Source organism: Apteryx rowi, unplaced genomic scaffold (assembly GCF_003343035.1).
Source record: "Apteryx rowi isolate R43461 unplaced genomic scaffold, aptRow1 scaffold_447, whole genome shotgun sequence".
In the NCBI taxonomy this organism is placed as follows: Eukaryota; Metazoa; Chordata; class Aves; order Apterygiformes; family Apterygidae; genus Apteryx; species Apteryx rowi.
The window spans coordinates 608,299-620,374 of record NW_020450702.1 but is presented as its reverse complement, the minus strand read 5'-3'; the positions used below and the strand labels follow the sequence as shown (position 1 = coordinate 620,374).

General features: G+C 35.4%; 1 protein-coding gene across 1 annotated transcript in view; it reads left to right on the top strand.

The window, feature by feature from the left end:
* LOC112971537 (calmodulin-lysine N-methyltransferase-like) overlaps positions 1–12,076 on the top strand; it is a 91,638-nt gene that overhangs the window by 41,552 nt on the left and 38,010 nt on the right. Inside the window, exons 3-5 of the mRNA XM_026077074.1 lie at positions 4,458–4,518; positions 7,220–7,274; positions 8,327–8,390. Of these exons, the coding sequence (XP_025932859.1) occupies positions 4,458–4,518; positions 7,220–7,274; positions 8,327–8,390 (180 nt within the window). The remainder of the gene's footprint in view (positions 1–4,457; positions 4,519–7,219; positions 7,275–8,326; positions 8,391–12,076) is intronic.

Sequence of the window (12,076 nt, the reverse complement as noted above, 5' to 3'; positions counted from 1 at the left end):
TTCTTTAAGAACTTTGCATCAGATCTCATTATATGTTATCCAAATGTATGATATCATTCTTTAAAATACGTGGTAAAAAGCCATATGGGAGAAACAGTAGGTCTTTTTCTATTTTTAATTTTTTTTTTACATACTGAGTGATTTTTTTTCAATAGGAAATTTTCTGCAATCTCATACAGGATTCAGCAGTTTTAAGGCAGTAGTAGACTCTAATAGAGCAGAAATAACACAGGTTTTATGTCACTTTGGAATAGTGGTGCTCCACATGATGGTTAAAAGAAAGCATCCTCAGATGGCTGTCTACACATGACAGTCCACAGGAGTTGGAAGTTGCTTTAAAGAGCTGCTGTGCCATGGCTGAAGCAGAAGTCCCTGACATTTTTCTTAGGAGAGTACTAAGGGAGTAATAAAAACAACTTAATTTATGTGTTCTTACCATTATTGTGATTTTTTTAGGGTTTCCCTCTCTAGGAAAAGTTTGCTCTTTGGTCTTTTTTGGTTAAATCATAACTCAGGGAGTTAGGATGACCCAGGTTTTATTCTTGGTCTTCCCATAATTTTGTTCTGTGAGTTTAAGTAACTTAATCTGGTTGCAATTCCTAATGTGCTAAATTTGGACAATAGCACTTCATGATGTCTTTGAGTTCTTGATAGGTTGACTCTATTATTGTGATGAGATGTTGCAATCTGGTGATAAATGCTTTACAAAGGCTGTACAAATTTTGTGTGTGTCTGTATATGTAGGATTTCTCCATTCTGCACCATACTATTTAGTGATAATGTTTTTCTGCCACTACCACTATAATAAGTATTATGAAGCTGTCTAGAGGTAGACGCCAGTGCTTTTATGGCACATTTACAAATGGGATAGTGATATACTTCTTGGAACTGTGTATCTCCAGCCTAATGGTGAAAAGATATGTGCAGAAAGCTGAAACTCTGGAAGGCGTTGGTCTGTGTGCACTGTGTCTCTCCCACTTCTTTGTACATACCAAATCATTGTCCTTCTTGAGGCTCACTTTAAACTCCAACACAACGTAATTTTTTTTTTAATAAACATTCCAATGTTTTCCGACAATTCTACTCTGTTTGCATGTAGTAGTTATCAAGGTGGTAAAGATTTTTAAAACCTCCAGTAAAAGCCTCAAATTATTTATTTTTGCAAAATGAAACGCCAGTTTTGCTGTTTCCTTTCACAGACGTATTTTTAACCCCTTTCTCTAGGACTAAAAGATACTTTTAGTGTATTTATGGCCTTTTAAATACAAGTGCCATTTGAGGGCCTTTTGATATTCTTTTGCCTATACATGTGTGAATAATTGACCATTCTGTGGAAGTAATTGCACATGCAAATAGGTACCCATCCAATGTTATGTATTTGTAATCAAATTCATAATTCAAAATACGGACAATTTTATTTTAAATGTCAAAGAATTGTTTTAAGTGTTTTCACAGAAAACTTAATCTGTTTATGTATGTGTTTACGGGAAACAAATTATGCTTTTCACAACTTAATGCTGTTTGTTAACTCATAGGAATTGCTGCATTTCTATATTACAGCTGAGTGTTTTCTAACAGAAGCAAAAATATCTTATACTTGCAACTTGAAAATGTAGGTCGTTGTGTTGGTAAATGTAGGTCAGAATGAAGGGGAAGAAGGCAGAATGCAGACTCCTCCACGTGGATCTTTAAGCTTATCCCTGTTTTGAAAGCAAAGAGGCTTACCTACCTGTTCAAGCAAGAGAAGCTTTTCCCTTTACTAAAATTAGCACAGGTATTCTKGCTTCTGGCTTCTTGGCTTAGCTAGAAGCACTGTGTGCTTCCACACTTCAGRCCTGTGCTCACGAAAGACCTTCTGACTCCTGCTTCTTTAGCTGCCAGCCACTTATGTCATTGCCGAGGTGATACTTTCTTTCCTATGGGCAAAGAGAGGGGGGAGGCAAGGCATGTCCATCACTAGCATCTGCTTAAAGGAGGACATTGTCCTTCCAAAGGCGCTTTACCTTTCTCTCAGCAAAGAGCTATCTCATATACCTGAAGTTTCAGCTGGCATCAACATTGTAATGGTAGCAGGGGAAAGAACAGTGATCCCTCATAAAAGATTCAGTGACACTATTCAAAGTGCCCTTTCAGTAATAACCATAGAAAAGTGAACGACATTTGACTGAGGGTACTGAAAACTCAGATGTTGAAGGATTTTGCTACAATTGACAAGTATTTTAAAAACTCACTCAGGCTAAAAGTTTGCTAAAAAAGGATTTATTTTGGGAGTGGTGGTGGTAATGTGAGATGTGAAGTATTATAAGTGGTATTAAATTGGCCATGCCTTCACTAAATATTAAAAAACGCTTTTATTACTTGAGTATACACCAGTCACTGCAAACTGAAACATTCTTTATATCATACACTAAAATATTTAAACAGTTATTATATTTATTGCAAAGTCTGTCATTTTAGCATATTTCAATGCTCAAAAGCATTGAAATGCTCCAAAGGGAGATGGAAAATCCTGTACAATTCTTGATGTATGTTTCACTGAAGAATGGGTAATCATGTGTGAATATTTTATATTAACCCTTAGCAAGTCTGAGCAAAATAGCAGATTTGCAAAAACCTTATCAACCTAAACTGTAATGGACTAGACAAATAATAATATTGCTTTAGTGTTTTTGTTGTATATAGGAATCAGAACTCTATTTTTTTTTTACCTTTGAGATCTGTGTCATGGAAAAGTTATATGCAAAGTTTTGGCCAAATCCTGTCTAGGCTCTTGCTTGATCTGCATGCAGATAACACATTCATAAATTTTCATTGTCTGTAACAATGACTATGGTAATTCAGAGTAGGAATTGGACGGACAGAAAGAATTAAATATTTGAGGATTACAGTCAGGTTGTAAGTGATTTAAAAGAAAGACAGTTTTCTCTGAAACTTCTATTAAATGTGGTGGTGGTTTTTTTTTTTTGAATGTCTTTATGGAGAAGAAACAATTGTTTCTTCTTCTTGTCAATGGTCTAAAGGATGCACATACGTAGTAAGCTTCATGGAATTCAATTTACCTGTCTGAAGGWTGCTCCCATATGTCTTAAGTTTACTCAAACCATTAAAGTATCTACAGTTTATAATATATATTATTAAATCAGGTTTCTGTCATAGTAATTCATAATGCTATGTATTGAGGGAGAAGCTAACCCTCGTTTTGACCTGTGGATAAACATGTAAACATGTTTTTTTCATTGCCGAGCAACAACGGAGGAGAACACAAATGCAATTTGACCACAAATGCCTTTGATTCATTCTCCCATAACTCTGGGAGCTTAACTTGGGGTCCTGAATACCAGTCTGCTTTCCCCACGCTCTCTTTAAGCAATGGAGAAAGAAAGATGCCTGCAGGAGACTATACAAGCCACTTAAGTTCTGACCTGCCATCTCCATTGGCCATGTTGCTTCAGTTAGGTCCTTAAAGTTAAGTGGGAAACCGCTATAAAGTAACAGCGAATTTCATGAGAGAATGTTATTGAAAGGATAAATTTGAATTGATGACTCTAAGTATTTGCTAAGGATGACAATGATCAGTATAAGATTTATGATGGAAATTTATAAAGTCATGAATAGCATACATTAGGCAAACAAAGACTGATCGCTCCCTGTCTGTTCCCGTATGAGAACTAGAGGGCATCAGATGATCTTTATACAACACACAAACGGTGGAGCTTGCTGCCACAGGACGTTATAGCTACTGAAAGTTTACATAAATCCAAAGTACAGTTAGAAAAATCCTTTGGTAACTATTAAACACAAACTTACCACTTTTGGCTCAAGAAGTTCCTGAGGAGGACTGAAGACACAACTGGAAATCACACTACTTTATAACCCTAGTCATACACTCTTCCTTAGCATGTGCTGTCGATCAGTGTTCCTTAGGGTCAGACTAGCAAACACCTAARAACCTTCCCTGAGAAAAGAGGGTAAATAAAAAGGAACTGGGAAGAAATGAACTGACCATAGAAGATGACTAATAACAAAAGGAAGGGGCTCGGTGTCCACTGTGAAAGACAGGATACTGGGCAAGATGGACCTTGACAGTTTGATGTTCATGTAAATGCCCATATGTCAGAAGTTTCAATTAAATTGTATATAACTTTTAAAATCTTGACAATACTGTGGGTATGTGTAGATATATATGCATATATATGTGTATGTGCGTGCATACATTTACATATGATATATATGTATGTATGATCATTAGTAGGGTGAAGTCTGTGAAAATATCCACTTCCAATGCTAAGGTTAAGAAATCTGTCACGAAAATCTGATTCTTTTCTTTATCCCGTGCTACTGTGGCAAATTTAAAAAAATGAAACTTTTGGTAGAGGTCTGAAAATGGTAATATATATTCAAATACTATTTCAGGAAAAAAAAACTGTTCTAAGAAGGCAAATATCTTTGTTTTACAGGTCTCTGGCCATCTGAAGAAGTGCTGGCTTACTACTGCCTAAAGCACAATGAAATGTTCAGGTACAGAGTTGAACAAAAAAAGATATTTTCCAATCTGTTAGTTTTATTGTATCTGCATGGTAAAGATTGCTATGATTTAAGTCTTCAGATTAAATTTAAAATGTTCAAGGTGAAAGCATGTTGTTCTTAACAAAGAATTCTGAGCTGCCTTTGGGTACTAATATTGCACAGCAAGCTTTCTGCTATATGTCAAAGACTTTTGATTTCCACTCAAGGCGTTTTATTTCACTTTGATTTTTGGGAAACAAAAGTGAAGCTCCAATCGATCAGTACTGATTGTGAAGGTCAGGAAAAGTAAAAGATGTTCTTTAAACTGACATCTGTTGCAAAAGCAAGCAAAATATTGCCTGATAAAGTACATAATAATCATTGTATGTATTGATGGAGGAATTTGCACCTGTGTTTAAGCTTTGGGAAGCATTTTTGAGACATCCTGCTCTTTTAGATATTTTTGTTTTTTTCACATTTTCTAAACTTGTAGAACACAGATTTCAAGCATCCAATAGTAATACTTAAAAATAAAATCCAGCCTGCATCCTTTCTCCCCCCTTGAGTATACAGAGCCCTGCACTTGGAAATCCTTGAAGTTTCATTGTCTGGGAGGATGAAAGGGTTTTAAGAAGAACCATAACAACAGTGTATTTGCAGGCATAAATTACATTCTGAGCAAGGATACAAGGATAACACCTAGTAAAACAGCTTGGAGTACACAAAATCCCTCATTCTATCTACATATTGCGTTGGGAAAATACGGAAGAACAAGCTGCTCCAATCTGTAGATCCCTGCCCCTTTTACCAAAGTATAAGGTCCCTGGTATATAAAGCCTCATTTTAACTCCAGCAGCCACCTGAATGAAGCCCACCCCATAAGAGGAGGCAGCTAACACACCTAATCTGGTGGTTGCTACTCCTTCCCCTRAGTTTAGATGGGTACTGTGTTGTTTCACTTTGTTGCTATAGTAGTGTCTCTATAGCACTCTGCCATCCAGGCACAATATAGTGCCTCGTGCTCTCCACTTGTGTGTGTATGCATATGTATGTATGTGTGCATGCATGTGTATTATGTATATAAAAATTTGGTTCAAAATGCCTTAAAACCCCCTCACTGGATTCTTATTGTGTTTATTTTAATAAACATGACTCTTGTAAAGGGTTAAATGCCTTGTAAATCTATAATTGTGTGTGTGTATATGTATATAAATATAAATAAATAAATAAATATAGATAGATAGATAGATTTTTATATATATATAAAACACATATCACTTAGAAAGATCAAAACCTATGTGAGGAAAACCTGTAAGCATTCTATTTAAACCACAAACTGCAAATTTCCCCCAGAGTGTTTTCAGTTCTCGTTAGGTTTTAGGCATCGTTTGTTCCTCCAAACTATGCCTGTCTTTTGTTTCAGTTCCATTAAATAGGACAAACAGACCTTTTGCCAATAAAATTTGCAGAGTCTAAGACAAATAAATCTATCTCATTCAGAGACTGAGCATTAATATGTGGTCATGCAGCCCAGTCCAGGGGCCTCAGTAAACAATCTCTTAGCATCTGTATTCTGATATTGATATGGCATCCTAGGTATTATTCCTAAATATGAGCACAGAGCTAGTAAGGAAGAAATATTTTTACATAAAAATAGATTTTGAAATGTCAGTGTCTTAGGGGAAAAGGGAAGGTGCACCCAAAAATCTGCTTAGCTGAAATTCCACTTTCTATCAAAATGTTAAAATGGAAACATTTCTGCCAGCCCTGACAGTTACCGTAGGTTTAGCTATAAAACAGCCTGTTCAGTTTGTTCCTAAACTGACGCTCTGCCTTGCCCTAAAAGCTGCCCCATGTGGCTCCGGCGCGCAGGCACCGTCCCTCCCTCCTCCCTCCTGGGCATGCTGTGGCCCTGGAGGACAGTCTTCCTGTGGCTCCCCGGCAAGCTCCCATCCTGCAGCCTCCCTGTGCCACATAATAGTTCGCATGCACGTCTTAATAACTGTGCAGTACGGTCTAAGTTAAAAGTAACCTTTCAAACCATGTATTCAACCCTAATCTTGGGCTCAGTTTAGGCTCTTGACACTAACTTTTCTTAGTTCTCTGTGGCTTAACTGTATGCTGTTCCCATCGTTGTTCATAACAGTATTGTTTGTAGGTCACTTGCAGTTTTAAGTGCTAATTGAAGGACCAAATTTCTTCATGTGTAATTGTTTTGTGATACATGGCTTGTTTTAAAACTTGTCTTTTTTAATATAAAAAGGCTTTTAGGCATAACTATATAGAGAGATATATAAATAATATTATTTTCTCCATTTACTTCTCTAACTGTTTTTGAAAGAATGAATGTGGATTAACATTGTTATCCTTTCCTAACAATTATCTTTCGCTACTCTAGCTAGTTTAGTTCTAAAAGACAGAGCCATTGACAAGGGAAAAAAGGGAACCTTCTCAGATTTTTCAGCTCAGCGGTGGTAATGTTGCACTGAACACTAATGAGGGAACCCCCACTGATTTGCCTGCTTTGTGACTTTTCTATTTCATAATTATTTTTAAAACGCAAAACGACATGAGGTAGCCTAGTCATGTCTCTACAACTTCCTGGTAGCTCAGTTCTCACTGCAGATGGCAATTTGTTCTTGTAACATATATGTCTCTCTGACCATTTTCATCTAATTTGTATGGGTTCTACCATTTCCTTTCTCTCTTTCAGGGACCTTGCTGTGTGTGAGCTAGGGGGTGGCATGACATGCTTGGCTGGGCTCATGGTAGGTCTTTTCTCAATTCCAATCCCTTTCAGAGGAAGAAACAAAAGGAAAAATGTTCCAGTGCCTCCAACTGCTGGGTCAGAGAACTGTCAACAGCCTCAGCTGCAGTCAAGCTGCAGAGTCTTGAGAGACCTTCTAGATTGACTTGCTTTCGTATCATATTGATTTTATGGTTGCCTCGATGAGCAGAAACATTTTACCTCAGTGTAGTCAATATCTCTTGTTGTGACATTCCAGGCCAYGTACGGTCTGTCTTTCATTGCCATAGCTGAAGCATTTTTTTTTTTTCAGATTATAGTCCCATTTGCTAAGATACAGGAATAGCCTGGCGAATCACAGTTGGAGCACCATGATATAGCTGCTAATGTTTTGCCTGCATTATTACACCAACAAACATGATCCAGAGCTCTCGGTAATTAGATTCTTTTGAATTAGATTGGCCATTCAGGAGAGTTGTTCACCATTCTCTGGGTTCTGAGTCATGTATTCAGGAGATATTATGTAGCAGTGCAGTGCATTAGACAAGTTTTTATGTCTCTACAAATAAAAGCATATTGTTACACTGATTGGCATTTGACAAACCTGTCGCTCTTATACAATGTGTCGAGGTTACAGCCCAATGTGCGAGCATGTCAAAGCTCACAAAAAAATTACCCTTACAAAGCCATCTGCCTGCAATGCAAAGTTATATGAAGGGCATCAGGCAGTCAGACAGAAGCAAGCTGAAAGGCAGAGTGACAGCCTTGTATGATGGCTCTACTAGATAAACAGAAGCCCGCAAATGAAAGCCTCTCAGAATACCATCATCCGCTGTCACAATGCAATTACGGAACAGAATGATAGCAAGATAGAGGCTCCCGCAAATGGAATGATAAAAGTATTGACTGATTTGATTGAATGATTAAAATAATGCAGACATAAAATGAAAAAAGATTGAAGATTGTTACAGAGAAATAGGTGAGGAAGCATGATACTGAAGGCTTGTCACTCCTGTCTTCACTTCCACACAGACAAGCATATTTGCTCATTGTTTGCTGTGCTCTTTTTTTCAGGTTGCTATTTCTGCAGATGTCAAAGAAGTTCTGTTAACTGATGGAAATGAAAAGGCCATCAAAAGTATCCTTATTCAGATAGAAAACTGGTTTGTTGTGCTCATTCCTTTTTACTGGCTGAGTAACAATCGATATAAAGACAGACAGCATGGGGTATATTAAGAAAAAGTCCCCACATAAGTAATTAAAAAATAGATGTAGAATATCTTGAACAAAGCTACAATTTCCCCTATAATAAATTCCACATTTTCTTCCTAAATTAAAAATGTACATGTTGGTATAGAGCAAGTACAGTAGTAAATATTTGTCTTATGGTTCTGAAAGACTCCTTGTGTATATGCTGCATGTTACAGGCGGTATAGCAGTGAATCAAATCATTAGTTTCCTTTTGACATGTATTCTTTTTGCAGGAGAAACCAGTTTTTTTTTTTTGCTTGCAGATACTAATGTCTTAAAATATACACAGTATTTGTATATTGTCATAGTTTTTCTAGTGTATTTTAAAAGGCACAGTTTCATTATTGCTACTAAGTTGTAACTGCCTGCAAATTATCCATTTAGCCTGCTTAATCAATTATCATTTTATCATTATTTTTCTTGATGTAACATTTTAAAACTACTCTGTCCCTTGTAGGCAGTATTTTATTATATTTCTTATATGATTATATTAGAATAAATTGCTATTATGCCATACCAGTATGAACACATAGTTCAGAAAATTGAACTGTACTTTGGCTAAGCGAGAGAATGAGTGAGCATAATTTGTGGCCACATTAAATATCAGCACAGAATAAGAACAGATATATATAGTGAATACTAATAGCCCTTAGAAATTGAGAGGAAAAAATGGAAGATATCTATTTGCTTTTGTTCCTTGGTAATCTTTCCATTTGCATTTTAAGGCAAGGGGTTTTGGCCACTGCATCATCAGAATTATTTAGATTTTGAAAGCTAGCACAATGAGTACTTACTGAAAAAATAAGTTAAACTCTGTTGTATATTGAAAAAAATTGTCTTTGCTTATAACTGTTAAAACAGGAAACATGGCAGTGCCTATTAGCTATTAGCTTTAAAAACACGTTCTCAGATGTAACTCAGCCAACTATAATTGCTTACAACACTTTAACAATTTCATGGAGAAAAACAGGCAATCACAAATCATATCATTTAAAACTTGAAAGAAGCCTCATAAAAGTCTCCTTTTTCTTGAAAATGCAGGTTCTCAATTGTGTTCCAAGGATTTTTATTTTGCTAAATTCTCGTGGATTATGTTCATGGGTTGAGGAGGAGGTATTCATTATTCTGTGTAGTTTTACATAGCATCACCCCTTCTAATCTTTCTCAGATGTCTTTGTGAAGATAAAAAATGTGGAGGAGGAAAAGTGTTTCAAAACTAGTGTAGCAAAATAAACTGATGTTTGACAAAAGCATGCTTTTTTAACAGAAGGTCATTCTACCCACAGAAAGCTTCAGGTGAGCTTAGTAATCATCAGGTCAGCAAATATCTTGCATAGCAGATTCCATAAACATACCTGAACTTGTATCAAATTTATCTATCTTCTACAGATAGGAGAATTGGTGAGTGCTAAAAATCAATCTTTGCTCAACCTTTGGAACTAAACAATTTAGAGCGCTATTATTTCTGAAAAAGATACTCTTAATATGATCTAATTAATACACCGTAGTTTTCACAATATGTTTTAGAAATATCTTTTATTTCTGAAAGTCTTACAAGAAGTCTTCATCTGTATTCACTCAGTGAATCCCTTTTAGAGAAGTGATTGGTGGAAGGCTCTAACAAGAATTTATTTTTCTTTTTTAACATTTGGTGCTCTGAAGGCTCAGCATTCAAAGTGCTTTTATTGTGCTGGATTTTACAATGGGCTTAATATTAGCAGGGTGCCAAAGTGCAGCAGACTAAGAACTTTACAGTGTAGGTGGAATGTATTCTTAAAAGAGCATGTAATAAAATTTACGTTGCATTTTATGTTTTATGGACTTCACTAGTATTTTTATGATCTGTCATACGGTAATTTTCTTTTGCATTCTTTGCTACAGTGACTAGCTATAACAGAAGTTTAGACTAAATTTAGATCTGTTTCAGCCACACCAGACTCACAGAAATCAGTAAGATTTTTTAGTTTAGTTGGAGATAGTATCTGGCCCCAAGTGTCACAGACTACAAATGATGTATTCCTGCTAACTTTTATTATTGCTGATGGTATTTTTTAATTGTTTAGCATACCAAATTAAATTAATGTGGGATAAAATACTGTTTTCTTGTCTAGATTCTGCTCTTCAGGAATAGTTAATGCCTAGTATTATGCTTTTTTATGTAGGTATTATAGATTAAAATAATCTTGTTTAAAAATTACTGTTTACATCCTCCCTTTAAATTTCTTAGGAAGCTTAAATTACATGCCAGTCATACTATAATATCCAAAAATTACTTTCCAAAAAGTAAAAGTGGTTGTCAACAAAAAGGAAAAAAATCACTGTCAGAAGCCAGGAAATCACCAAGCAAGCCTGCTAATTATTCTTAATGGGCAAGATGAGCGCATTAAGAAACAAATGAATACATCAGTGAAATGTAATTGAAAATCGACCTGGCAATAGTGCATTGCATCTGAGAATCTGCCTTTGTATTATCATCATCATCATCATAATTATTGTTGTTTTTGTTGTTGTTATCGCTATTCAGTGAGCGAACTAACAGCTTTGCTTTGTGAAGTCTTAAGCTTTTGAGGATTTGATTTTTCTTTTAATTTTTGACAGTCTTCATATTATTCTCCATCTCATACTGCCACATGAAGTATTCACTATGTATGTTGTGAGCATCTTTATTAGGATATATTATTGAAATATTGCAAGCTAAAAAACTTGATGAATACGTTAATTTCAAATCATTATTGTGATTTTAACCACTTCACTCTGAATATATAGCTTTATTATATATTAATCAATGGCCTTATGCATGGGACTTTTTATGGAGACTTTTAAATGGATGTTATGATGTAAGTTACTAATCCATTTAAAAGATTGCACTGTAACTCACTATTTTTATTTATCATAGGTAGAGTTTAATTATTTAACAGATCATTCCTATTGCAAAACCTATGAAATAAAGACAGATGTTCTTGCTTTTTCAGCTTCTTTCAAAACTTCATTGTTGATTTAGTGTATTTGATCTAAATTCTTTCATGATTGTTTAAATAAAGATAATATTAAAAATAAAAATGCAGGTCTTTCAAGTCAATATAAAAGATATATATATATAGGCAAAGTCATCAGATTCAATCCCCTTTGAAATTTTGGGTGATATGTATTCAGATACAAATTTTCCAGTTTAGGTCATCTCTATGATAGATCCCACATAGAATACCAAATTGGAAACACTGGAAAGGTCTAAACTCAGTTCAACATGTCCAAATCCAAGGATCAGGTTCATTTTTTGTAAAAATGGTCTCCTGATTCAGAAACACTAAGTACCTTCTGCCTTAGCTCTGTTTCACACCATGCACTAGTGATTTGAACTACTATTGGAAAGCATCAATAATACAAAACATTGTTGCAGTGCACTGTAATGGCCATTAAAATATAGCGTATGGATCTTTCAACAGTCCTGGGAAATTTAGGTTAGAAAGGTCATGTTCAGCCTGAATGCCTGAAGACATGGACTTATAAATTATTTTTAAAAGGTAGTGTTAACATGTTTACTACAATTATTAATAGTTTTCCTCAGTTATATAA